At 43.3% G+C, this 27,581-nt stretch overlaps 3 protein-coding genes across 7 annotated transcripts in view; 1 reads left to right on the top strand and 2 right to left on the bottom strand.

Annotated features, from left to right (window-relative positions):
- The window catches only part of fam49bb (family with sequence similarity 49 member Bb), a 35,365-nt gene extending 32,667 nt beyond the window's left edge, over positions 1 to 2,698 (bottom strand). Inside the window, exon 1 of the mRNA XM_020653803.3 lies at positions 2,540 to 2,698. The gene's annotated coding sequence lies outside the window, so the exon portion shown is untranslated. The remainder of the gene's footprint in view (positions 1 to 2,539) is intronic.
- Positions 2,699 to 3,796: 1,098 nt separating this feature from the next.
- eef1a1l3 (eukaryotic translation elongation factor 1 alpha 1, like 3) lies at positions 3,797 to 6,075 on the top strand. The gene is made up of 7 exons (XM_020653802.3): positions 3,797 to 4,082; positions 4,172 to 4,351; positions 4,424 to 4,720; positions 4,794 to 4,944; positions 5,137 to 5,393; positions 5,476 to 5,710; positions 5,793 to 6,075. Exons 1-7 carry the CDS (start codon positions 3,939 to 3,941, stop codon positions 5,891 to 5,893), a joined length of 1,365 nt encoding a protein of 454 aa, XP_020509458.1. The 5' UTR covers positions 3,797 to 3,938; the 3' UTR covers positions 5,894 to 6,075.
- A 742-nt stretch (positions 6,076 to 6,817) lies between these two features.
- The window catches only part of asap1b (ArfGAP with SH3 domain, ankyrin repeat and PH domain 1b), a 60,795-nt gene continuing 40,031 nt past the window's right edge, over positions 6,818 to 27,581 (bottom strand). For 2 of the 5 annotated variants that reach the window (XM_065948859.1, XM_065948860.1), the window contains 17 exons: positions 25,821 to 25,908; positions 25,048 to 25,096; positions 22,099 to 22,265; positions 18,987 to 19,120; positions 18,787 to 18,878; positions 18,523 to 18,709; positions 16,685 to 16,770; positions 15,789 to 15,904; positions 15,638 to 15,705; positions 14,928 to 15,035; positions 14,084 to 14,312; positions 11,587 to 11,748; positions 10,397 to 10,475; positions 10,085 to 10,149; positions 9,459 to 10,000; positions 8,940 to 9,062; positions 6,818 to 8,212 (listed from right to left, as the gene is read on the bottom strand). In XM_065948859.1, the coding sequence (XP_065804931.1) occupies positions 8,138 to 8,212; positions 8,940 to 9,062; positions 9,459 to 10,000; positions 10,085 to 10,149; positions 10,397 to 10,475; positions 11,587 to 11,748; positions 14,084 to 14,312; positions 14,928 to 15,035; positions 15,638 to 15,705; positions 15,789 to 15,904; positions 16,685 to 16,770; positions 18,523 to 18,709; positions 18,787 to 18,878; positions 18,987 to 19,120; positions 22,099 to 22,265; positions 25,048 to 25,096; positions 25,821 to 25,908 (2,370 nt within the window). In that variant the 3' untranslated portion in view covers positions 6,818 to 8,137. Of the gene's footprint in view, positions 8,213 to 8,939; positions 9,063 to 9,458; positions 10,001 to 10,084; positions 10,150 to 10,396; positions 10,476 to 11,586; positions 11,749 to 12,372; positions 12,442 to 14,083; positions 14,313 to 14,927; positions 15,036 to 15,637; positions 15,706 to 15,788; positions 15,905 to 16,684; positions 16,771 to 18,522; positions 18,710 to 18,786; positions 18,879 to 18,986; positions 19,121 to 22,098; positions 22,266 to 25,047; positions 25,097 to 25,820; positions 25,909 to 27,581 lie in introns of all 5 variants that reach the window. The other 3 variants (XM_065948862.1, XM_065948863.1, XM_065948861.1) reach the window with 2 other exon arrangements.

The following is a 27,581-nucleotide window of genomic DNA, read 5'->3' as shown; positions in this document are numbered from 1 at the left end:
ATGGATCGTCAGCTATATCTATATATATATATATATAGATATAGATATAGATATAGATATAGATATAGAGAGAGAGAGAGAGAGAGAGAGAGAGAGAGAGAACGGCCTAAATAGCACAAAATCATTGGCAACAGTTTTGTACAAAAATAGTGCTGAGGTATTTGATTTGTGTAATCTAGGGAGCACTCAAACTCAAACTAGGCAGTCCATACCGTGCCCAAGCACGTTTGACCCCAGAAGTCCAGTTCAATAGACCAGTGTGTGAGTGGTTGGTCCCTCTTAAGCACGGTTCACATCCTGGTCCCTGGCACAGTTTGGAGAGGTACAGTACAGTTCATGCACGGGCACAAACACAGTTACACAACGTGGACATGAAGTATGATCACCGCCTCCGTTATCAAGACATCCCCGAGCATTAAGGCTGTTTCTGAGCACAATGACTCAACATAAGCCACATCAATAAATAGCCTGATTCTGTTTTTTTTTTCCTGATGTGCCGATGAGGACTCCACCACGCATCCTCTTTTAATTAGCAGATGCATCTTTGCGTAGTGTGAGTGCGCCCTTATAGACCGTGTGCAGGAGTTTGTTTGCTCATTTTTTGGAAATTAAAAACAGGAAATGACCCAAAATTGGGCGCCAAACAAAGTTACAGCCAGATCAGCAATATATGCATTACAAAAAAAAGGCATCATGTAATAGCTGAAAACATGATAATGTCCTCTTGTTAGCTTCTTCTGTTACATATATTCTGCCCAATGATCCACATTCTCTTTTCATCGTAGCGTCACAAGTCGATGCGGTGAGCAAAAAGATCTGAATGGTTACTTCCTGAACTCACTGAATTAGATCTTTTTTCCACACTTTAGTAATCTCCGTAGCTCCTGCTGCAACATGAATCCAAAAATGACATATTGAAGTCTCTTTCAACGTTGTTCACTCCTCAGTACTATCCCATCCATCCACACCAGAGAGTGAGGCATGGCACAACAAGTTGCACCACGTCTCAGTCCTACAACTGGAAAATTGTCAGGTATTTGTCCTTAGTTTTCCAGCAGACATTCACACCTCGACACTAACTTGAAGACTGAGAGAGCAGACGTGTGGCTCCATCTATTACGGAAAATGTCTTTACATAGAGTGAAAGGTGATACTTCCTTCTTTCAGAATGCAAAGAGGCAGATAAGAGGAAGACGGATTGCCAAATAACCTGCAAGCGTATTATTTTACACTGCAGACCTGGGTTTGTTCATGTTTACTTTACTGACATAAAAAAGTGCATGAGAGGTAAAAGTAGCAGCATAGTAACACAATGAAATGACTTCTGCCCTCAAGATAGTGGCTTTGATTTACACTTGAGCATGTTTTCTAAAAGGATCTTTCACAGTCTTCAAGCGGAGCGCGTGAGACGTTCGAGACCAATTATTATTTTTATTTTTTTTCAAAAGACGTCACAACCACAAGAGAGCTGCACTTGCAATCTAATCTGTCTCGCTGGGGCGTTTCACTTCCACTTTCACTCAGTGTGAATTCAGAAAAACTAGGCGGAGAGAAAATCACATAGACCTTGCATGTCATGGTTCAGTTGTGCCCATCTTATGCACAGAAAAAAAACTTTAAAACCGTCCAAGCTGTGAGACGGTTTCAAGTTATGTTACTGTGCGTGTTTACCAGCAGTGAATCAACATACCCAACTGCTGCAACTCATGATGCTGGGATCCTCTCAGCAAAATCACATTAAGTCATGAATTTGGCAAAGTGATTCAGGAGATTTTTTTTTTACATTCATGTATTGCAACTATTTCTTCAGGAAATTGCCTGATGCTTTTTTTTTTTCCCCATAACTACTGAAAAGACAGTTTGTGAAACTTGTATTTCTTTGAGCTATGTTTGAAATGAAAATGATCCCACACACACACACAGACACACACACACACACACACAGACACACACACACACACACACAGACACACACACACCAGCTCTAAGCATGCTCCAGCTGTCAGTGTGTGCATGCATTTCCTTTAATGCAGCTTTAATGGTGCATCATTTTCGCTGCCTGCAAAGCGAGCAGTCTTTAAATCCCAGCAAGCCACACGGTTAGTTTAAAACTGCATGCATGGATCACCTGGATAAGATAGTTTAGCCCTGGCTAAATACTCCTGGTAACTTGGCGTTGGAGATATATGGGTCAAAGCGTGTAACATTCAATGCCTCTGGCCAAATAAAGGAAGAAACCTCGCTGGCAGCGTCTACCTTAAGAAACCTACCCTTGATCCGAAAAAGAGGAAGAGAGGCTTCAAGCTGTAAAACTCAAACAATTTTCAACACTATTTGTATTTTTTTTTTTTTTTTTTTTAAACTTCACAATACATGGGGGTTTTGAATTCGCCGGACACGTTCATGATTCATCATTAATTTAACAGTCAATGCATGCCACACTGCATGGCCACCGGTGGATGGTAACAGCAGTGAGTTAAAGAAGACAGTGGGAAAAAAAAGCGAAATAAAGTGGTTAAATGTGTGTTTTTTGTTTTACCTTGATGCTCGTGGAGAAACACGGGAGTCGACGTGTGGATACCACGCTAGAAGCCAGCCAGCAGTATGCGGCTTGAAAGGAGAAAGAAGAAAAGCGATTTGCTGCGGCTGCTGTTTCCGGGTTGGTTGCCGAGCGTCACCGTGGCCGTCAAACGAGAGAGAGAGAGAGAGAGAGAGAGAGAGAGAGAGAGAGAGCGAGAGAGAGAGAGAACGAGAGAGAGAGAGAACGAGAGGGGGGAGTTCGGTTTGACCCACCTCTGAGCGCGGAGGGGGAAGTTGTTCACCTTCCTCCTTTAGAGTGAAAAGAGCCCCGCCCGGGCAGCCCCGACCCCCTGCCGTGTTTCAACATCTACTTGAACATTATGACTAACTCACCGCGGCTTCTTTCCATCCTTTAATTATCGTCTAGATTTGACACTTTTTAAATTCCTACGGAAGTGTCCCAAAGCAAAAAGCTAATTATTCCCTAAAAAAAGCTCTAGGTGGCGCTAGGGCTCCAAATTGACCCTCCATTTTGACCCCTGAGCCACCTTAGTTGTAATTAAGAAGCCTACTTATTCACTAGGCTGGTTAAGTAAAGTAAGTACTTAGTATAGGCCTAAACATATTAACTTCCATTGGTATTATTCTGGAATTTATTCACTTAATATGTAGATATAAATTCAGTTAAGATAAACTTTACAAGTGGCATTAAAAAAAAACCCACTTAATTTAAAGTGGGTTATTTGACTTTAACTGGCAACCAAAGACTGTAAATATTAAGGTGTCAGCTGCAAGACAATGTGTGCCATGCCTTGCAGTCAGAACTGATAGTGTGAGATATGAGTTTTAGTATCACTGTTATCTTTAAACCTGCCATAAACACAATAAAAACAGGGTGGGGACTAAAGTTTTTTAAAGACGCGTTCACGCATCCAACTATCTCATGAAGTAGGTGCGTAGGGCAACAAACTATCAGGCAGGGTATTACCAATTTATTAGAAAAATCACAACGCTTCGGTCCCTCTCAACCTTTGTCAAGTGTGTTTTTTTGTTTCTAATAAATTGGTGATACTTAGCAAATGATGAGGTCACGCTGTGCCACTCCTTTAATCGTTCTCACTGCACTTCATAAAAAAAAAAAAACATTGTGCAATATGTTTAGTATTCATTTATAATGTCTTGGTGGCAATGACGTCATAGTGACTCTGATAACAAAGAGACACATCAGACTCCAATTAATCCTGATCAGGCTGCACACCTGTCTTTAATTATGAGGCCGAGTCGAGCTTATAAAGTGATCCTCGCTGCCTGGTCACATCTATCCATCCACAGAAGAATTTGGAAGTGTGAACGCGGTCGGCTCATCTGGAGAAAGTGTACACTAAAGTTGTTAGGTAAGGAGCACCCACCTTTGAAGCATGGCGAAAGAGAAGACTCACGTTAATGTGGTGATCATCGGCCATGTGGACAGCGGCAAGTCCACCACCACTGGCCACCTCGTCTACAAATGTGGAGGTATCGACCAGAGGAGACTGGAGAAGTTTGAGAAAGCTGCAGCACAGGTGAGAACACACACCTGCTGTGAAACATTGCACTTTGAAAGGTTGGAATGTTTTTTTTTTTTTTTGTAACTTCTGTTTTTGTTTTCTAGATGGGGAAGAGTTCCTTCAAGTTTGCTTGGGTGTTGGACAAGCTGAAGGCTGAGCGTGAGCGAGGAATCACCATCGACATCTCACTGCTGAAATTTAACACTCAGAAATATACCATGACTATAATAGACGCTCCTGGCCACAGGGACTTCATTAAAAATATGATAACAGGGACTTCACAGGTAAGCAGCACATGACTGTATCATTTTTAAGGACGTTGTATTACATTTGTAACCCCTTTAATGTCTTTTCAGGCTGATGTTGCCCTCCTGGTGGTCTCGGCAGCCAAAGGGGAGTTTGAGGCAGGTGTGTCAAGAAGTGGTCAGACCAGAGAGCACGCCTTATTGGCTTACACTCTAGGTGTGAAGCAGATCATCGTCTGTGTGAACAAAATGGACCTGACTGAGCCGCCTTACAGCCAGAAGCGCTTCGATGAAGTGGCCCGAGGTGTGAGCAGCTTCCTCAAGAAGATTGGCTACGACCCGGCGACCGTGCCATTCGTTCCGATTTCCGGCTGGACTGGGGAGAACATGATCACCGCAACTCAGAGGGTAAAGGGTGATTTTTGGGAATTTGAACTCTGCTAAGGAAGCGCAACTTCATTTAAGTGTTACCTTCATGCAGATGCCATGGTTTCAAGGCTGGAAGGCAAGACGGAGGGAAGGAAATGCAAGCGGCAGAACTCTACTAGAAGTCCTGGACTCGATTCAACCACCAATTCGCACCATTAACAAGCCGCTACGATTACCCCTGCAGGACGTCTACAAAATTGGAGGTGTAAATGTTGCTCAAAGCTGACTTTAATCATGCTAATTTGAAGTCTTTTGTCCAATCAGTAGGTGACCTTAATATTTACTAATGAGGCTCAGCAGGTCTAATGTGAACTTGTCATTCTTATTGTTGGAAAACAGGACTGAAGTTGTTTAACAGCTTGAGTTGGTTTATCTGGTCTCTGTTTCATCTGCAGGAGTTGGGACCGTTCCAGTGGGTAAGATTGAAACTGGTGTCCTCAAACCCGGCATGACTCTGATGTTCTCGCCCGCCAAGCTCACGGCAGAGGTGAAGTCCATCGAGATGCACCACCAGGGCCTGCAGACCGCTCTGCCAGGACACAACGTAGGCTTCAACATCAAGAACGTGGCCGTGAAGAACCTCCGGCGTGGAGATGTGGCCGGCAACGCCCAGCAGGATCCTCCATCAGATGTCAGCAGCTTTGAGGCTCAGGTTGGTAGAATGACTTGCGAGTTAAATATTCATGTAAAAGTTGCCCTCCCTTTTTGACTCATGTGGATTTTTCTGGCTCTAGGTGATCATCCTGAATCATCCAGGGAAGCTAAAAGCAGGCTACTCCCCTGTGCTGGACTGCCACACAGCCCACGTCACCTGTCGCTTTGCAGAGCTGAGGGAGAAGGTTGACCGCCGCACAGGGAAGAAGCTGGAGGATCATCCACAAATTCTGATGTCGGGGGATGCTGCCACAGTCAAGCTGGTTCCAATCAAGCCCATGTGTGTGGAGAGCTTCTTCACATACCCTTCTTTAGGTATAACATCAAACCATTTCAGTGTGAATCTCTACAATGCTTGGTTTTGCAGTTATCACAGTTGGATTTCTTGTGCTCTCAGGTCGCTTTGCAGCACGAGACCTGAAGCAGACAGTCGCTGTGGGAGTCATCAAGTCGGTGGAGAAGGACCAAGTGTCAAAAAAAGCCCAAGTTTCTAAATAAGTTTACCAGTATTCTGGTATTACTGATTTGAACAGTTTTATTTTGTATTGTTTGTGTTTTGACACAAAGTATTTATGTTGTCTTGAAAAGTCTTTCTCCTGTGTTGATGTTAAAATCCAAAGAAGGGCAAGAGTTGGATGTCGAACTTTGGTTGAAATAGAATAAAAGCTTTATTCAGCAAACTGCTCCTTGAAACTGTCTTCAATAGTTGAAAGTGCAAATAAGTTTGTCATTCCTGATTTAAAAAAAAGTTGTCTTTGATGTGAACCTTTGTTTAATGGGACAACTCCTTTAAATATAAGAATTGGTTGAAAATAGTTGTAGCTACAGTTGGGCTAAATAAGGAAAAGGGCCTCCTTGTACCTTTTCTGGCAGAGGGCTGTTTAAATAATTTTTGGGCATCTGTGGCTCAGTTGTGTCTTAACTGGAAGGTCAGGCTTCATCCCCAGCTCCCGCAGCCACGACCTTTAACCCATAGTTGCTTCATCGGCAGTGTATGAATGGGATTAAATCACCTGGTCACTTCATGTGGCTGCTAACATCAGTGTAAAAAAGCTACAGTCCATTTACCAGTAAACCCTCAGAGGGAGATACCTTGCACATGTTCAAATTTCATTAAACCATTGTTGGCAACCAAATGGTACCATGAGGGCTATTTTTCAGTATTTACAGGTGTGGGTCAAGCTGGAATGTTAAAAAATTCATACTTTACTATACTGTAGGGTACATCAGAGCTAGGAGTGGTTTTGCTTCTTTAAAATCACCTCCCTGAGTGATCTACTTTATCTTGAGTGTTAGTTATTTCAATAAGCTGCTTAGAAATGCTGCACTAATACATACCAGAGATTTTCAAATTCCAAGGGGAGGCAGAGACAATCTTGAAGCCACACACAGCATACAACTATAGAAAAGGATCAGGCGGTGTTTAAGTACAGCACTTTTAATGATACAATGGGTTGATGGGGGGTTTGTTCCTTCACATGGGAGAGAACTGCAAGTCAGTGAGGACTGGGGTGAAAATACATCGGCTCTCCGGCCTTTTACAAAGTCCACTTCTAAAAAGACATCTCTGGTTCACAGGCAAACCTGGAAATGTACTGGATCCAGTAACATGGAATGATATCAACATAACTCCAACTTAAAAAATAAAAAATAAAAATTCAAGCTCATGAGGTTTTACAAGACGTTGAATTTGTGAACACAGGATAAAGTGGAACTCACTGTCTTGACAGAAAATCAAGTTATTGCTAAGATGTCCTCTGGAGTTTCCCGTACGTGTCGTTAATAGTGGCTTTAAAAACAGGATACCCTTTGTGTAGTCCTGCTTGATTAATTATAGTGGCTCTTCAAACCCTGAGGTGAGCGTCTTTGAATGCAGCACTCCACTCAATTCCAGTCATTGTTACACCATGCACAGAGAAGGTCAAAGGACTGTGGAGATGGCGTCGAGTTCACACACAGAGCATACACACAGTGAACAGTGTAACAAGGAGTAAATTAGTGACCTACAGTGAACCACAGGCTTTGATATTCCACCACACAGTAGCAGCAGGTTTCTATACTGTAAAACAACCAGAATACGTGTACACACAAAGCAAGCAAGAACAAGGAGTACATTTAATGAAATTCTTTTCACTGCGGGGAGGTCAGTGGGAGACTCCTGCCTCTTCAGTCGATTCTGGTGGCAAACAGGTATGCAAGACACAAATAGTGACGTGACCTATTTCACATTCCATTTCTTATTTGTCTTTTTTTTCCCCAGAAATATAAGCTGATAATTACTCCAGGGCCGGCGAAATTAGTACGGATAAAATTCAAAACCTACCGCCCTGATGCTTAGTCTGAAAGGTAGAGAGAGAGAGAGAGAGAGAGGGAGCAATGGTACATGTTTTGTACAATAAAACATGTATATACACTCACACACAAATATATATATTTACATACATATATACACAGTAACAGCATAAACATAGACTTTAGGTAAGTGCTAGGGTTTGAGAGTGGCTTGTTCACAGCCGTGCTATAGGGTTAAGATAATACTGGTAAAGGAAGAATACACACATTCTTTGTACAGCATGGATGAGGCATCCATGGCTAGATGAGCCTTCTTGGGTTTCTTCTTCTTTGTTCTTTTGTTTTTTCTTCTTCTTTAGGACACTTGTCATTTGACAAGAGGTGTTATTGTAGCTATTTACAGGACCTCCCAATTTAGGGAGAGAGGCATAGTGCAAGTCTGTCTGGCTGTCAGTCACTCAGGATGTGCACAAAAGACATGGGGAACACCCCCTTTCTGTCCGGCTCTCCTTCAATGTGCCCGATCTGGGGGGGGGGAGAGAGAGAAATTGAAGAGAGTGAGAACGTGGGAAAAAATAAGACCCAGAGTTTTCTTCATTTCAAATGCTGCAGTTTTGGATTAGTGTGTTCTCAAGGCAGAAAGCTGCAGTGTTGAAATGAAGGTTGTCAACATTTTTAATACTTCAATACTTTATATTACCACGTCTTAAACAGTTTCCATTATTTGAATGTTCAATCCAAAAGTACAGAAGTTTTAGAACAACTACAGATCTTTAGTCATATTTTAAAAACCGAAGCTGACAAGAGCAAAAGAGACGGAGAGCAGTGGTGGTCCATTCACATTCACTGGTTGGTTCAACTGGATTATGAATGAAACGTTGCACAAATAAACTGGCAACACTGCCGATGTATTTGTGCAATTTAAAACTTGAAATTTTCTGTAACCTAAAACAATACATTTCACAATATTAGATGCCGAGGGACTTCATATTTTATTACTGCGGTGTCGAAAACAGGCCTCAATATCATTTGATTTTGAAGATCTTTTTGCCTTTATTCAGAGAGGACAGAGTCAGATATTAGGAGAGTGAGCGGAGAATGGCATTCTGGAAATTAACCTTGAACCTGGGCAGCCAGCTCTGTTTCATTGGGCACTATCTAACCACTAGGCCATCTGCTCCCCAACATCAGTTGAATTTGACTGGTATCATTTTGGCTTTGTGACAACCCTGGTCGAGAGGTTTCTACTTACCCACCACTCCTGGTCCTCCTCTCCTGTAACTATGATCACTTCTCCTTCAACAAAAGTCAGCTCGTCATCATTGTCCGCCTGGCAGTCGTAGATCGTCTTCACCCGACGGGCTTTGCCCTTCCCCTGAACACACAAGCAGCAGGAATGTTACCACACCAGCATATCATCCCCACTGGTGGACACTGGAGGTATTGCAGCAAGAAGTGAACAAAGACGTTTTTGGTTTCCTGAGTTTCAATTTGCATCTGTTTGGTTTAACAAAATGTGGATGGATTGCACCTGATATCGGCCAACTGTCACACATTTGTTCAAATTATGTGGGGGAATTTTTGAGTTTCAGAAAACTAGAGTAGTTAGTAGACAAGTTTTTTGGACTGTTAAGTGTCCTGCTCTAATATGTCTCAGTGTTTTGTGGAAAAGCTCCAATTTCAAAACAGGAATCTAGGGAGGAAGTTGTTGGTACACATTAGTATTAGCCAACTGCACACACACACACACCAAACAAACACAATTTCATACCGTGTTGATCTTCCTCGGGAGGGGCACTGGAGTCTCTGCAGTTCCTGTTGGGGTCCCGTTTGTGTCTTCAGCAGCTAGTTGGGTGGGGGTCCCTATATTGGCCTGCTGATTAGGTGAGGGTGAGTCTTGAGGCTGCGGTTGAGGCTGAGGCGTAGGTGGAGGCGGAGGCTGCGTTTGAGGTCTCTGCACCGTCTCCCCGGGCGGTGGCCTCGGAGCTGACTCGCCTGTTCCAGGTTTAGGGGGGATGTCAGAGAGGTGAGGCTTCGGGGGGAGGTCTTTGAGCTGGGGTTTAGGCGGGAGGTCTCCCAGCTGAGGTTTAGGAGGGAGGTCTGAGAGGTGCGGCTTTGGAGGAAGTTCTCCAGGTTTAGGGGGGAGTTCAGAATGCTGAGGTTTTGGGGGAAGGTCGCTCAGCTGAGGCCTCTCTGCCAGCGGAGCCTTCTGCGGGGTGTCGGTCGCAGGCGGAGACTTCTGGAAGACCTCTGGAGGGAGGCTGGGCTTATCCATAGACGGGTGGTGGATGGTGTCGATCTTCCGCAATGCCACTGTGGAGAGCAGCGGACAATTATTTTACAACTTCTTCAACTCAACAGCGTGAAGTCAAATGAAAACTGAGACCACGACCGCACCTTTCTGAGGTAGTTTGGGAAGAACCCTTGGACCAAGTGTAGACTTTGTGTTGCTTGAAGTAGTGCTGAAAAGAGATTTCCAAATGGGGTTAAACTAGTTCAGTTTGGTGAAGCTGACAACACAAACCATCTTACTTCTGTAACGCCTCTGTTACATCCCCCAAAACTGTTTCTGCAGCTGTAACTTTTAACATCATGATCTAAGATGGTTGTACTCGATCAACTGGAACACATTTGATCTCAGGAAGTGATGCAAAACATGTCAGACCAGGTACGCCTCAAACGTCACTGCGGCCTTTTGATTCTTGGTACCTTTGCTGCTGAGGAATTCCTTCAAACTTGTTAGAAACTGGAGACATCTTGCTGGCAGGCGGCGGGGTGGAGTCGCTTCCTAAAATATTAACATCGATGACGACAAACAGATTAATCAACACCATAACAGAACGCTGACCAGGGGCTTTAATTTAATTAAAATGTGGAAATAACTGAACATGCTGTGATGGTTAAAAAGAAAAAACAATGAGGGAGGCGTCGTCTGGCTGAGCTTTCCATGAGCCTGTGATATTTGGAAACTGAGGTGATGCAATCATGTGTCATCCTCTAATTAGTGGTCTGGAGGGGGGGGGGTTACTAAATGTGGGACGCAGAATGCACAAAACACCAAAGAGGACAAATGATAAAAGTGGACCAACAGTCAAAATCTCGACCATCATACACGTACAGCGGGGGCGACAAGACCGCAGGTCAGATGACTGAGGTGTGTTTGGTTTGGGTGGTTTAAAGAAAACTTTACTTCGCTGTAGATCAAGTTTAAGTTTTTCTCACTAGCCTGTCGCGTCTCTTTGTGCACTTTGAAAATACGTTACCTGGTAACTGTTGTATTTTTCTCATAGGATAAAGTGTTTCACAAAAGATGTACATATACCACAGAATCTGTACACTTCTCCAACTTTCACATTTCTCTACCAAAACTCCACAGTGCACCTGGACGTCTTAGAAACTCAATTTGTATAAATCAGAGATGAATGACATTACAACTTCTGCATCTTCAAATTGCACAAAGAGTCATCGACAAATAAATGTTTCTTGGCATAAAAATGAATTCTAGACTTTGTGATGATCTGATCAAATGGTCTTACAAGCTTTCTCTGAACCTTTAAACAAAGTGTATCCGTCTTTGTCAGCAGAAGTTTGTTGGAAAAGTTCAGGGAACGCTGGTACAGTAAGAGGACTTGAGTTAAGAGCATCTGTTAAAGTAATCCTTCACTTTGGTAGTCTAGTGGTTAGGGTGCATGCCCCATGTACGGAGGCTATAGTCCTGGGTTCAAATCTGACCTGTGGCTCCTCTCCTGCATGTCATTCCCCACTCTCTCTCTCCCTGACTCTATCCACTGTCCTGTCTCTAAATAAAGGCAAAAAAAAAAAGCCCCAAAATGAACCTTAAAAAAAAAAACCCTGTATTTTGGATAATATAATATTTGAGCCTCAGGCTTGCATCTCACCCCCAGGCAAGCCCCCTTTACTGTGTGGACTGTGAGAGAGCGGGCTGGGTGGGTCAGACAGGGTGCGTTTGTGTCCAGGAGGTGGGGGCGGAGGCCTCTTCTTGGACAGGGTGGAGCTGCCTCCTGGAGTGAGTGTAGAGGGAGGGCCAGATGGGGGAGGAGCTGGAGGAGCGATACATAAAACACATGAGGTGATGAGGACCCCGCACAGAAAACGTCATCCTACTCACAACCACTTAAAAAAAACCTCAGAGAAGGTCAAAGAGAAGAGATGATGATGAAGCATGGAGAAGAAAAGAGGTGCTGAAAATACGGCGAGAATTTTCAGGCATCTGTTTTTTTGAAGGACAAAATGAATCGACGGGACGTAAAATCATTTAGGGGGATTACAATTTGGGATTTGGACACATTTTTTGTGTCTAATAAGTGAATTTTGTTTGTAAATGTGCCCGTTTCAGTCTCTTGGGACTCCACTGGTCACTAATATGGATAACAGTAAGATGAAGGCAGCAGATAGAGAGCTCAGCCAGAGAGGATTCAGCTGTGTTAAGAGTTTACAGCTCAAGGATGGTGGCAAATTATTCCAGAAATTGAAAAAAAAATAAAAAAATCATGTAGGCAAGATTATCTTTATGCAGCTTGCCTACATGGTCCCATTATCTACTCAAAAGAAAAACACCACCACCCTTTGAACCTGAGCTGTAAAAGGAAGAACAACTGAGGGACAACTTTGATGTAAGGGCACACAGCCGAGTAAGGGGGAGAACGTAAAAACAGGATATTCACTGATGTATGGTCGAGTGCCAGCCAGTGTGGCGTAGTGCGAATGAGAGCCAAGGAATGCCAAGTGTGGAGCTGAAAGAATAGAGAAACAAAAAAAGAGAAAGAAAAGAGAGCGAGATGAGGAGTGTGGGAGAGAATCTACAGTATGTCAGTTTTTTTTTAGTTTTTCTTTTTAGTTTTTTTTTTTTTTTTTTTTAAAGAAAGAGCTGCTCCCACACGAGAAAAAAAATAACAAGATGAAATCTTATCGGAGGCAAGAGAAGAATAAAAGGAAAAAGAGAAAATGGCGCAAAGCTGGCCCCAAGGGCGAGCTCTTCAGCACCCACTGAGAGAGAGAGAAAGTGTAGCATCTGAAGAGCTAGCATGTAAATCTAGAGGATGTATGTGTGCCATTTTTAGCCTCGTACTTCGGCTTTTAATCTTATTTTTGGCTCAAGTCAACCTTGTTTCCAGTGCACTTTGACCACTTAACGTTCAACAACTGAATAAGAATAAATCCTGAGGGTCGAAGCTGAAAGGTAGAGATGGGCAAACGATACCAAAGCTCTGAAGCTCCACCTGTCTAATGATCCGTCCTGTATCGATTCTTTGTGTAGGAGCTCGTGTCCGAGGAGTGTCATGTGACTGATGACGCTCAAAGCTTCACAAAGACTTACATTGATTTGTACAGCTTTGAAGTTTCGATGCCTAACTAATGCGCAGATTCTGTCTGAAAATGTGCAATGCGTCAGCGTCTGTCACATGGGTGTATAGGATTCATCTTTGTACAACGGGAGGAGGAGGAGGAGGAGGAGGAGGAGGAGGCGTGTTGTCCATCTGACTGAGTTTGTGTTTGTTTACTAGCTTAAAGCAGATTAAATCCGGCAACATAGTCTTAATTTCAGCAGCTTCACTATTTAAGTCAGATGCTAGGTGCAAGCTTAAAACATATTGTTTTTACTGCCCACATTTTTTTTTTTTAAGGATAAATATTTCAGTACACGTGTAAGAAAAACGCTTCAGGGGCTTTGGAGTTGATTTGCACTGGAAACAGGTGAAACTTCACATGTCATGTTTGAAGAAAAATAAGATTCACACTCTCAAAAATGGCGTTACAATGACTTGTTGAGATGGATGTTGTGCATTGTAAGCCTTTTTTAATGTTTAGGACGATGAACCCAAGCTGTGACTGTCCCTCCACAGAGACAGGAATGTTATCTTTAATCGTAATACTGCAGAGACAGCAGCACATCCCACAGTATATACTCTGTGTACATTGTGTCAAGGTTAATGATGAAGACTGTATCCAGCTTCTCGTTCACACACTGACTAAACCAGCGCCTCCCTGCCCTCTCCTGAGGCCATGTTTTCCTGAAGGTTTACTGTGTAAGCAGTCTTAATGACACCTGCAACCCGCCCTCTGATCTGTGTGTTGACAAATTACATTCCACTGCAGGGTGTGTAAACGTGTGTGTGTGGACTGACTGACAGCTCAAAGGAGAAACTTTGCAGAAAAGTGATGAGGAAGCATTTCTCTGCAGCTAATCCTGTCCTGGATATCATCAAACATTGTCAGACAAAAAGTAAAGTACAGTTACTTACACAGTAATCAGACACAGTACAGTATAACCTTTAAGACCATTTTCATTAGAGGCTGGAATTTAAAAAAGCCAGAGATTTTAAAATCTGTGGATGTCTGAAAATAGATGCAGCCCTTGGAGCGGGCATGTCTGACCTTTGCCCTGGTTCCTCGGAGGCAGCGGCGGTCCGTCGGCCACAGGGGAGGAGGTGAGGTCAGTGGAAGCGCTGTACATCTGGTTGGTGAAGGCGCTGTAGGACAGACGCTGCTGTTTGTCCCTTTGGCTGATGAAGCCGGGCAGGGAGAGCTTGTCGTGGGGGGACAGGCTTGAGGAGTGGCAGAAGCTCTGAGGCCTCGGGGAGCGGTCCTTTTTGATGGGACTGGGCTGCAGAGGGACATAAGGCGGGGGGAGACGGAGCCAACATAATAAGACAAATATGTCATTTAACTAAGAGGTGTGGTCTCTTCATTAGTGAGCTTCCAGCAGAGAGCTATTCTTTTAAATAGACTATCGAATCATTCATTTTACATGAACTGAATGAACCTTTTTTTTTAGTGACAGGGTTGTTTTTTGGACATTGACAATAAAGCAAAACACACAAAAAAATAAGTCCTAAGTGTCTAAGCTGTAACCCCGTTCAGCCTCCACTAGTCAGAGCTGTAGCTCCAGTTCATGTGTCTGCTCTCCTCCTGATGCACAAGTGTTTCTCATTGTTAGTTTCATGGTATCAAGTTGGCTGAATACATGTTTAAATACAATCTTTAAAACAAATGAATGATGGGGCGCTCGTAGCTTAGTGGTTAGTGTGTGTGCCCCATGTACAGAGGCTGTAGTCCTCCAAGCGGTCAGCCCGGGTTCAATCTGTGGCTCCTTTCCCGAATGTCATACCCCACCTCTCTCTCTCTCTCTCTCTCTCCCTCCCTCTCCCTGATCTCTGACTCTATCCACTGTCCTATCTCTAAATAAAGGCATAAAAAGACCAAAAACAATAAAAAAAACCTTATCATCGAGGTCATCATCGCTCTCGTCCATCTCCTCCAGTCTGAGACTCCACTCGTACTCCACGTGGATGTGAGGGTTAAACTTCCCCTCTGCGGCCTGCACAAGCTGACACACACAAACACAAAGAATCAGCAGCTATACGAATAAAAGAATTCATGAAAAATATAAAAAACCATTCTCAAACTGAAAGGAAAAATAAGCAACAACATTTAAAATCAAATCTAACCAACAACAAGAATTGAAGAAAGTAGAAACATTTGGGTAACGTTAACACAACAGGTCACATCATTTATTATTCTTTGAGTGTTTTTTACGTACAATTATCCCTCACAAAGCTCATAGAGTTGTTTTATTTGCTGTTACATTTGTTTATCGGAGATTTAACCCTGCTTTTTAAAAGTCCTTTTTTCGGTTTGCATGCTCGTTTGAGCGTAAATAACAAACATATATGCACAATTATTTCCACTCTGTTGACACTGTGGCCTCAGGCTGGAGGCAGACCTTTGACTGCCATCTAGTGTTCTTACTAATGTGCCTTAAATCTGGTCACAACACGTTAAATCAACCACAATCTAAAACACAACATGCGTTTCTTTCAGTTTTTAGCTAGCTGTGAGTACGTTTGGGGGGGTTGAGTCATTTTTTTTTTGACCATTAAAATCCATCATGGTGCCCAAAAATGAGCAGCTTGGCAGTGCTGTACTTACTGCCTCCTCACACTGAGTGTTCCTCAGTCGCCTGGCAACATCCAGCGCCGTCTCTCCGTTCTGATTGGCTGTGTGGAGCGAAGGGGATAATCAACAGTTAGAGCCTGATACGTGCGTACAGATGACTCGAGTGAGAGAGGATGTGACTCACTGATATCGGTGGCCGGCTTGCCCCTCAGGAGTAACTTGAGGCACTCGGGCTTCTCGTACATGGAGCAGTAATGCAGGGCCGTGTTCCCCCACTCCGTCTGCTTATCCAGGTTACCACTGGGAGAAAACACACACACACACACACACACACACACACACACACACATTTTCAAGACACAAGTCACAAGCCTGAGAGGGGTTTTCCACGGTGCTGCAGCTTCAGGTTAGTGTGTTATTACGCAGGATTTGAGGATAAAGCATGAGAGAAACACAGAAATATTGGCGGTGAGCAGCTAAATCTGCATTAAAAGAGCACATTTTGTTTTGGTTTCTGCAACAACAAAAAAAAAACAAGCATTCGTTGAGGTAAATAAACCCCTTCAGGTCTCCTTTAGCTCACGGAAAATAAGTTCTGATTGTGATGTCATACAAGGACAGCTTTAATTAATGTAAAGGTCCCACTTGCTCTGCAGAGGCCGTGTGCAGTTGGAGCAGTGGTGGGTAAACAATTGAAAAGAGAGGAATAAATTAAGGCAGAGAACAAGTGCTTGACCCATTTCTGTTTGCCTTGTGGGAATCTGAGCTGAGCTGTGCAGTGCTAAGCTTTCCTCAGCTCCTGCACTGCCTCACGACTACAGACTGAAGCACAGAAGAAGAAGAAAGAGTCGCAGCAGCAGACAGGCGGATCACATTTGATACTGTCTGTTTCCACAAAGCTGTTGTTTAAAGTGTAATTGTGCTCTAAAATGCTGTTGTGACTTGTTTTTTAAAAAAAGGGATTCAAACGGCTGTTTGCCTCGCAGGGAAAACCCAAAGCCAATCTAAACACTTGTACAATTCTACTCTCGCTTTAAGAGGTGGAAAAAAAAGCTTTTAAAAAAAAAAAAAAAAATGCACCTGTTCTGCACGAGGAAGTCCACTAGGTGCAGGGAGGTCTGGTCAGCAGTCCGTACAGAGTAGTGCAGTGCGGTCTCTCCAGCTTCCTGCAGGGGGCCATCAAACACAGCAAAGACACGGTGAGACAATCTTTGGCAGCATCCATTCTGTATTCTCTCCCTCTGTGTCTCTTACAGCATTTAAACAAGCTGCAGTAAACAAAATGGCTCCTAAAAATAATATTTCAGGAGGAAAGAAAGCCAAGATTTGTCCCTTTTCTAAAGATTCTTGCGTTAATTCCGTTCATCTCTAACAATAAAAGCTAAAGCTGGATGCCTTTAAATATGGAGATATAAGATATCGAAATCTAAGGATGTCAGGGAGATACGTGCTGCATCCATGGGGTGAAAGGAAAGGATGTATTTAGACACACATTCCTGTCCGTGCCTGGTGTTTGTGCAGGAGTGGGATGTCACTGTGCTGCCTGCAGCCGTTCAGATCTCCTGACAACAGCAGATCAGATATCTGTGAGTCAGACTTCATAGCGCAGACAGCAGCAGCTCCCTCCTCCATCCACAGCTATCCTCTTTTATCTCGCTCGCTGCATTGTACATTTAATTTTTCATTAGGGGAACTACCACGTCTGTGTTATAAAACCTTGACCCATTTATGTCAGATTAAGTCTAAATCAGCCGTGTTGTTTACGGTGCCACATCTTCACCATCCACTGGCTGTTATTTCACTTTCATCCACGCTCAAAAGCGGCAGTGGTTGTGAAACAAAGAGAAAATCAGGCTGAGCCGCGGAATAAAAGGCAGAGACATGAATTAAGCTGCCGGGGATGTCGTCATCTGTAAGTATGAGCTCAAACGCAGTGATGCTGTATGATGTGATGGAGGCTGCTGTTGGATAACACCCCCTGCTGGTGAGGTTATCCAGATGACTCTGAATTCTCCAACACTTACACATCTGATCGTCCTGCACGTTAATATGAACCAATGTGGTGTAATGATGCCTAGAGCTCTCTGAGGGATATTTCTTGGCTTTACAGTCGAATATGAGATCATTTGGTGAGTAACAGAAATGTACTCTAGCCATGAATGAGAAGCGAACGGGCGGAGGGTTAAGGTTTTGTAACTATTCAAAGCAATACACAAACCTAGAACCTCAATTTCAGATCATGTGCAGCTTAGATTTATGAGCCAACACAAAGTCAGAAGACTAGCTGGTGAACTTAGTGGAGCACTTTGATTCTAATGAAGGCAAAATACAGAATAATATACAGAATTTAAGAGGGAATGAATATTTTACTGGCATATCTGAGATGGACACATATACAGTATGAGAACAAATCGGCTGTGGCTCAGTTGGTAGAGTCGGTTGTCTCTCAACCACAAGGTCAGGGGTTCAATCCCCAGCTCCTGCAGCAACATGGGCGATGTGTACTCGGACACTTAACCCCGCTGCTTCATCATGCATGTGTATGAATGGGATTAGTCACTTCTGATGGACACTTTAAACAGCAGCCTCTGCCATCAGTGTGTGAATGTGTAGGTGTGACCTGCGGTGTAAAAGTGCTTTGAGGAGTCAAAAGACTAGAAAAGTGCTTTACAAGCTCAAGTCCGTTTATCATTTATCCTCTGTAGCTGCTGGTTGTGTGAATGAAAAAATGTTCACCATCAAGTTTAAGAGCCGGGTTTAGGTGAAGGCAGAAACTCAAAGACAAAAAGTAAACAGAAAAATAATGATCTGCATGACTGATTATGCCACACAGGAGGTAAGTGAGTAAATGTTATTTTTTAAGGCTTCAGCTAACCAGTTTAGCTCTGTTCATCAATCCACGAACTGAGAGGACTCACCGGCCCCACCTCGGGGAGCGGCTCCATAAGCTCCACCCCCTCTGCGTACACCTGGACGAGGGAGAGCAGATCCCTGGACTGAACCGCCTCAAACAGCTCGATCATCTTGGCTGACGCAGACGTGCACGTCTTCCTGGCAAACTTGTGGTCCACATATTTAGCATTGATGAATTCCTTTCTCACCGTCCTGCAGGAGGAGAAGAGGAATTCGGTCAACTGTTCAGACATTTTTAACAAGTCTGGTTTCGATTTCAGAGGACTCACATGTCACTGGATGGAGTGGGCTTTGGTGAGGGGGTCGTGAGGTTTCCCTCCATGATCTCATTGAAACTACTGTTCCCTACATTCTTGGCCAGCTGAGGAACGAGAAGAAGGAGTCCCGATTAAATCATGAGAAAACTATCTCACTACATTTGAACAGAGGTGAAAACAGTAAAGAGCATGCATTCATTTCTAAGACTCACCAAGAGTTCTGAGGTTCCCAGCTTGTCGAGCTCCATGGACTGGATGCGGGAGATGTGGACACCCATCTCTCGATGTATTCCAGAGCACTCGATGCAGGTCAGGATCCCCAGGTTGGTGGACAGCCACTTAGGATCTGAAAACACATGAAGGATTTAAGGATGTTCTCTCATGCTGTTGGTCTGATAAATCCATCCATCCTGTATCTATACTGCCTATCTTGTTCGGGATCGTATGGGGGGTGGAGCCAATCATGTAGTATGGTATAGAGCTTTGGCCTCTGGAAAGTGACGGATAACAGATTGGTTGGCAACAACTCAACAGAACAAAATATGTCAAAAAAAACTTTGTATTCATACTTTATATACAAGAACCTTGTCTCTAAATGATGCTATTTCATTAAAAGGGGTTATTAATGCCGTTCCATATTTTCAGTCGTACATATATGGTCATGTAACTATAGCAACGGGTTCTCTGCAGTGGGCTTCCTGATAGCTGGCCAATCAGAAGAAAGTGGGCTTATAGGGAGGCGGGCCTTAAAGAGACAGAATCTAAAAATTGCCTGCGTCAGACAGAGGGTGCATCCGAATTGTCCCTCCTATCTCCTTTCACTATCCACTTTACCTTAACCCCGCGAAAACGTCATGAGGTCAAGGAGAGATGTTAGGAGAATTCATAAAGGACTTAGGGAAAGGCGATCTCGTTGCTCTGACAATCCGACCGCATTTTCCACTAGGCGACGTCATTAAATGCGACGGGCCGGCGGAGGTTAATGACGTGGGTCTGCCGTGTTGAAACTACAATGTTCAGAAAATGGACTACAAAAAACGCATCTAAAAAACTCTTTCTGTGCCTTCTTACCGGTGAAATAATCCTAATTACCACAAGGTTGGGATTGAAATAAAAGAAATATAGACTACCAGGCTACAAGTAAGAAAAGTGAAACCATCAGCTTCCTGTCCAATCAGAAATCAACATCAACATAAATATGAAATTAATTGTTACATGTATGCAAGACAAGAATGTACAACTGAAGAAATGCACAAAACATTCTGAATTGAATGAAATATGTTGAATAAAACATCATCTGATAGAAATGTCTCTCATCTTTTTATCTCTTACATGATCTGTGTCACTTCACGATCATCGTTAATGTTCGAGAACGGTCGGATGCGCGAGTCGCTTTAAATGCTGCGGACGCAAGGAATTGTGGGGCGTCAAATCTCATCTCCTTTGGTAAAGGATGGTCCAGTGTATCCTATGCTAAAGGAGGTTATAAAGGAAGCACTGACCCACCTTTCCTTAACTTTTAGAGAATTCGAACGGCTCTTATCATGGCCGCCACTTAACTGCTTCCGGGGTTAAAGGTAAAGTGGATAGTGAAAGGCGATAGGAGGGACAATTCGGTTGCACCCAGAGACTGAACTGAGGGTTTTAAATGACACCATGAGGAGTTTATTTTAGCTGTAAATCATGCAAAGCTACTGTGTCACAGAATGTAAACATAAAACATGAAGTGAGCATATTAAAGCCGCCTTAAACATGTTTTATAGAGTAGAGTAATAGAATAGATAATGTATTGATAGGAGCCACTTCAAACTGCATCATAGAGACCGAACCCGTTGCGTAACCTTCTGCCATGTGTTCAGCACCCTTATGAAGCGGTGTAGCAGAGCTGTGTGACGACTTCACGGAGCATAGAGATTGACCTGCATTACCACCGACGTACTGATGCACTCTGGGAGATTTAAGGGGGCTTTAAACGTAAAGCTGACTGTGCATGTTTCAGGGAGTTTCAGGGAAGCTGTGAGGCAAGAGATGCTGCTCCATCTGAAATCTGACAAGTGAACACCAGACAGACGCACAGCCCAAAAACAATGAGTCATACACAGAGACACGAGCATGTGCACACACACACACACATACAGACACACCATCACATCATAATAAACAGATGTGAGCTGGTGATAGGTCACACAGCTCATGTTAAGCGTGATGAATTGAGGCACGGTGACCTCTATAGCTGCTTAATGCTAAAGCTGCAAAGCTGTCTCTTATAAATGGAGATCCTGGGAGAATATCAAATGAGATGAAGTTGTCCTCGTTCCACTCCGAGCCGACGGAACAAAGAGGTGACCTTTCAGAGTCATTACCGTGACCTTTAGAACGTGATGTGAGTTTTATGCGTTCAGGAAAGAAAAAGCGAGTCAGGGCAATCCGGAAAATCTATGACGATCTGATAAAGAGAGGCAACAGGAATCAAAGAGGAAACAGAGCTTAAGTTCACATCTGGAACATGTATTACTGCTGAGACCCTGAACATGCAGCAACAAGAGCACCAACATCACAAATTACCCCCCCCCCCCCCCCATCCCTTCTCCATGATGCAGTGCAGATTGCAGGGGTCGACGGAGCGTGTGTGACTTATGTAACAACGTGATGTAATGATGTTGTTTCTCAAAGCGCAGAAATGTTTCTTTTCCCCTTCAGAGCATAAAGTCCTCCCGTCGGGCGGTCGGTCGGTCGTCAAGCTGCTGCAAGTGTGTTTTTGTTGACAGAGGAGATTGTGTGTGTGTGTGTGTGTGTGTGTGTGTGTGTGTGTGTGTGTGTGTGTGTGTGTGTGTGCGTGTGTTAAGTGTCAGAAGGCCTGAATGTCTATGCCACTCCTGAGTGCTGAGTCTATGCTTCCTAATGCGGGGGAGAAGAGGATCGAGTTATGTCCTGAATGCTAATAAAGCTCTTGCACACACAAACACACACACATACACACGAGCGCTCACTGACGCAAACACACACACGAGCACTCACACAAACACACACAAAAGCACAAACATGCTTGATGGTTGAAGGCTGCTGGGGGATTTGCAGAGTAGCTTGTTCTGTTCACGTCTAACTGAAGGACACTTAGTTCAAGGCAGCCGTGACATTGCAAAGAAATCAAGATCGGTGTGTGGCTTTAAATAAAACATTGGCCTGGACATCGATCAGAAAATGCTGAGGTGAAGGTGTGTGTCATTTCCCGTATCAAGGTGAAGGTTGACTAAGCACAAAGCAGGAAAAAAAGGGATCTAAATATAAACTGTGTGTGGCGCCGCAGACAGCAGCAGTACACACCTGCAGCGCCGCAGTCGCAGCACACTTCGTTGCCCGGCATGCGCAGCACGTCTTCTATGATGGCTTTGGTCAAGTCCTCCAAACCGTCCTCGCCTCCGCTGCTCTGCTCGCCACGGAAGGCCATGTTCAACGCCTCCTCTTTGCTGTTGGTCAGCACCGAGATCCAGCTGTATGAGGGGAAACATCAACGTCAAGTAAGGTAGTCCAAATGTTCTGTACTTTTTTCGATACCACGTTCTTTAGAATGAAATAATCACCCCGTGAATCCCGCCCCTAACTGAGGTGATAACAAAAGCAGTATTTCAACATTTTTATTCCCTGGGAATACTCCTACTTTAACCAGCACTACCAACATATTCTCATTATGTATTCATTTTTTCCAGCAGCATTTATTCACAATAAAATGGTAAAAAAAAACCTACACACACGCAGCCACTCGCACACTGTGGTCATTAAAATCATGTAGACAGGAAACGCTGTAGCTGCCTTTCAAACATGGCCCCCTGCAGTTCACTACACAGCGCAATCTGCCCCTGCACTCCAGCCACTGAACTGGCCCTCAAACACACACATTAACACAAACACACGGACACACACTGGGCTTTACGGTCCTGACGTCAGCACTTCCTCTGTCATTGTCCCTCAGCCTGTCTGCAGAGGCTGAGGCCAGACAGGGAGGGGGCTCATAAACCGAGGTGTTAGACTGTCTGTGTGTGAAGAACCACAAAGATATTCTGGTCCACAAATGCATGTGTGCGTCGAGCCTTGTTTTGTTTCCTTTAAATCAGGTCTTATAATATCCTCTGAGCCTAATTGAAGGGGAGCGTGATTGTGCAAAGCAGGAGCCCTATGGAATACTAAATATTTCATGGAGCAAACCCAGGAAGACTCTTGCTTCTGCTGCAGTTTAAAGTGCGTGACAGAAGCGGCAGTGAGGAGCAGAAAGCCGGATCCCAAAAGACAACGTGTACGTACAGATACTGAGTGTTCAGGCAGCACTGAACCGAGAGGCACATTCACAAAAAGGCAGCAGAGGGAGAACAGGCGAGACCAAAACTTTAGAGCCACAGATCAAAGAGTGTTCTGTACGTTTCTGAGCATTTCAGTGACAAAACAAGATGTTATAACCAAGTCTGAGTTATCCGGCGCTTGTATAGAAATGTCAATATAAGTTTGATATTTCAATTTGCATTACACTTAAAGAAAATTGTATCAGCAGCAGGGTGAAATATCTCATTAAAATGACTAATATATTTATCTTCAGCTCATATCTAACTTATTTAAATCTCTTATTCTTTCTACATTTTGAAAATCTGCCAAAAATATGGATAACTTGGGCAAAAAAATAAATAAAAACAAAAAGGGATCAGGCTAACAGTTCAGCCGATTTAGCATGACACTGAAAATATTGTCAGAGAGATAAAAAAAAGAAAAGAAAACAAAAACATAGTTGCAGAGGAACCAGGAATGTGATCTTCTTAACAATACATATTTTTATTATTTGGTTTAACTACATAACGCACAAAGCATCTGAAACGCCAAACAGTGCAGTCAAAGAGTGATGCTAGCAGTGGCTAACTTAGCTTTGAGCTGCTAGGCTACAGCTAGGTGAAACTACGACATGTATCACCTCGCCTTCAGATATTTAAACTGTTCAACGTGTTACCGCGTGTTAAAACAAAGAAACAGCAGGTCCACAGGGTTAGCTGTTTCGGACAGAGGCGCTGCTTGTCAACAGGCATGGCAGGCCACTGCTTGGGGCCCCAGATCGGCTGCAGGGGCCCCTGAGGGCTTACAAACCTAAAACAAAGCAGTGGCCCAAGCGCTGGGACAGACATAATGTAGATGAATGCTGGTTGGAAGCCCCCCCCGCCCCCCCCCCCGCCAAATGATTTTCCCCTAGGGTCCCACCAGACTCTAAAATCGACACTGGTTTCAACTATTTAGTTATTTTAGCTATCTGATAAGAATGCTAACCAAGCTAGCTGTTTGTCCCGCTAAATCAGCACTCACTAACATTCAATATTTTATGTTTCTACTTTATTCGTTTTGAAATATTCAAAAAGTGGTTTCTAATTTGATAAAACTAAGTTAAATACTAAACGTGTCTGAACATGTGTCTGCCCACACACAAACGTGAACGTGAACGCCACGCATGTGAAACAACCGTGTGACCGACAGCGACCTGAAAAACAGCAGAACCACAGACACCACTGCGATCCTCGCGCTGCCACCCACTCTCAGCAAGTCTCTCTAAAACTGAAACTGTCTCCAAGTGTGACAAACACAGGAAGGAGGCGCTCACCAACCCGCCACTAATCAAAACAACTCTGTGACAGATGCTTGCGTTGAGACATCACTTCATGATATGTTAGCTTTTAATGCACATTCACATTGAGAAATCATCACATACTCTCTGTCAAGTGTTCAAAGACAAACTCATGCAGAAGCTATTGAAAACTGTGGCTGTGTCTGAAACCGCCTACTTTCATACTTCATACTAAATGGGAAGTCACATTGAGTTTGTAGTAGGATCTGACATCACAGTGCGCCAATTTGTGTTTGAGAAATACCCAGATGTACTTTACTGGCCAGAATAAAGAATCGGGTGAATACTGGTCGTACTAAACCGCCCCACAATGCACTTTGGCACTCAGACCGTCCAATCGCAGAGCTCCTCAGCCAGCCACGTAGCAGCTTAAAATAAAAGTTCTGTGCTGCAGTACATTTTCAAACAAATGTATTAGTAACAAATGTTTGCATATTGTTGTTGAATTATATTTACAGACTGACGGTCGTGCTAACTTGACGCTAGCTCATGGAACGTAGCTCCGACCAGTCTACTGAAACCTCCTACTGAAAAGTGCATACTGTGGCTTTTCAGAAAGGGCCAGTCTGCAGTATGTTGTGTGTGGTTTCAGACACAGCCTGAAACTCTGAAATACTCACATGACAAACTCTTGTTCATCTTCAGCTTGGAAATGATAGGTCCGGTTATCTGTGGAAAACAGGAACAGTCTCATTGGGGCATCACATCTGATACTGCTTTATAATTAAAACACGGACAGTGCACAATAAACTGTTCAAATAATCCACCTGAATGTGTGACACCTGAAGGATAAGCACTCTAATGCTTTACAAAAAGTGCAGATTCTCTCAGGTGAGCACTAACTGTGATTTCTTGTAACCCATGAACCAGTTTTGAACGTCTTCTCAATGGCGGTCATATTCATTTTTTAAGACTTTTTCCCCAGAAGAATACTAACCGGGTCCTCGATGTTTTAAAGAGGCAGGAATTCCCAGCTGTGTACGATCTAAGTTTTTCAGTTATCGACCTGTAAAATATGTCCATATTCTGTATATTATCTGTAATCTAGTATAGCATGCTCACTGCACCTTAATCTGTATATTATAATCTGAAGAATATACTTATATTTATAGCATTTATCTATATTTATAGCATCCCATTAATCCAGCCATATATACCCAATATTTCACTTTATTTTTTAGTCTACATCTGTACATTTTGTAATTACTTGTACATAGCACAGATTCTTGCACTTCTGGTGAGATGCCAAACCTCATTTCGTTACTCTATACTTGTATATGTGTAATGACAATAAAGTTGAATCTCATCATCTCATCTCATCTCATCAACATGCACATAACAAAGATAATCTGTGAGGTAGAACAAGGTTCAGTGTGAGTGTTTTGACACTTACGAGAAATGAGATCAAAGCACTTCCTGTCCTCTGTACTCGGCTTGACCTGGCAGGTGAGCAGGTTCAGTTTGACCGGCTGCCTGTTGGACTGTAAACACAAACAGGTTGACACGAGTAAGACGGGTAAATAAACAATCACAACAAGACAGTTAAAAAAAAAACAGACAAAAGGTTCTCTGTTACTTTTTAACAATCAAATGTCAGAATATAGTAAAAATATTCTCATGATGATAACACAGTAACAACATCGATGTCTGAACATTGATGGCTTGGCTGGTTGAGAGAACGGCCCAAACTCAAATATGTATGATTAACAAAGAACAGAACTGAGCTGCAAATCCTCATAAACAGTATGAAGGCTGGATTTACAACATGTTTTTTTTTTATTAGCTACTTGGTTAGCCACTCTGTCAGTTTTCCAACATTTTTTGATCCAGACTGAAGTATCTCAAAACTAGTGGATGGACCGACAGGAAGTTTAGTACATCTAATGGCAGTTCTTTGTGAGCATGTGAGCATGTTAGCATGCCGACATCCGCATTAAGCTCAAGCTGCTGTGTCGGTTTTCCGCTTAAAATAGCTGCTAACAAGGCTGAAGACTCTTAAAGCGCTATTTCAATCATGTAAGGAAAACGACCAAAGTAAACAATATAATCAGTGAACCTGAGGAAGCCACAATGAAAAAAAACACAATGTTTTGGGTGCATTGAACTTCAAAGTGAATCTGAACAATCCTGGTGTGCGCTGGATAACTCTGATCTTTACAGTTTATCATTTTGAGTTTATGCACCATATACTGCTTACTATCGCAAAACACAGCTGCTAGCACAACAGTCTTAGTGCTGCTGATATGAAACACAGAACAGCACAAAGTATTTAAGAACTTGGTAACAGAAACTTTGATTACATTTTACACCACAGCTACTAAGATTGTAAGGCGCAGAACCAGGACGAACTCAAGACTCCTCTCGTCCCCTTTAAGAAGCCGGACTGTGCTGGCTGTGTTTCGCACTGTAAAAATGGGCCCAGTTGGCACATGAACACTGAGCATTGTCTCCTGCCAGTGCCCAGGCCGAGGAGGGGGACGGGGCACGTGCTAATGAAATGCTAACAGGCTGTGATGAGCTTTGGAGGACGGCTGGTCTGCTGGCAGCTCGCCATGTCAACAAGAGTCACCTAGAGTTCAGCTGCCATGAGGGCTGAAGGAAAGAAGTCAGCGTGGTGGCAAACCGCCTCCAGGCATGGAGCAATGATTATAAGCTCTCATATAGCTACCTCTTAGTCGACAAGAGTAGACAGATTGGTTAAACTTTGAGTGGCTTGAACTCTGAGCAAAGTGGAAGAATGTTTCTTCTTGAGAAAAAACACTTCTTGTAGAAGTTAGAAATGATGTTATCATGTTTGAGGAAATTGTGTGTTAACACTCAAAACATGAAAACAGCAGAAGTTAGAAATAAACTTGCAGAAGCTCACAGATCCACATGTTATACACTGCTAGAGATCACGCTCCCTGCTAAGGTACATATAGCTGGACACAAGACACTTCAGCAAAATGTATCAAAGCCTAAAGTAGCAAGGAAATGTCCAGGGCCCTACATTTTTTAATTTAGATGACTGCAAGAGGCGCTCGTTCATTTAAATTGTTATGGAACAAGAACCAAACAGCCAAAACAGAAAATGAAAGAGACATTACGTGCATGTTCAGAAACCTTCATGATTCTTTTATAGAGGCCCTAAGAGGACATTCATCCATGGATCTTA

This window comes from Labrus bergylta, chromosome 20 (genome assembly GCF_963930695.1).
Source record: "Labrus bergylta chromosome 20, fLabBer1.1, whole genome shotgun sequence".
NCBI classification, from domain to species: domain Eukaryota; kingdom Metazoa; phylum Chordata; class Actinopteri; order Labriformes; family Labridae; genus Labrus; species Labrus bergylta.
This window is presented reverse-complemented; position numbering and strand designations above follow the sequence as displayed.

Coding starts and splice junctions, on each gene's coding strand:
- eef1a1l3 (XM_020653802.3), top strand. CDS start 3,939: ATGGCGAAAGAGAAGACTCACGTTAATGTGGTGATCATCGGCCATGTG. Junction 4,945..5,136: donor GGACGTCTACAAAATTGGAG/GTGTAAATGTTG, acceptor TTTCATCTGCAG/GAGTTGGGACCGTTCCAGTG. Junction 5,394..5,475: donor TCAGCAGCTTTGAGGCTCAG/GTTGGTAGAATG, acceptor TTCTGGCTCTAG/GTGATCATCCTGAATCATCC.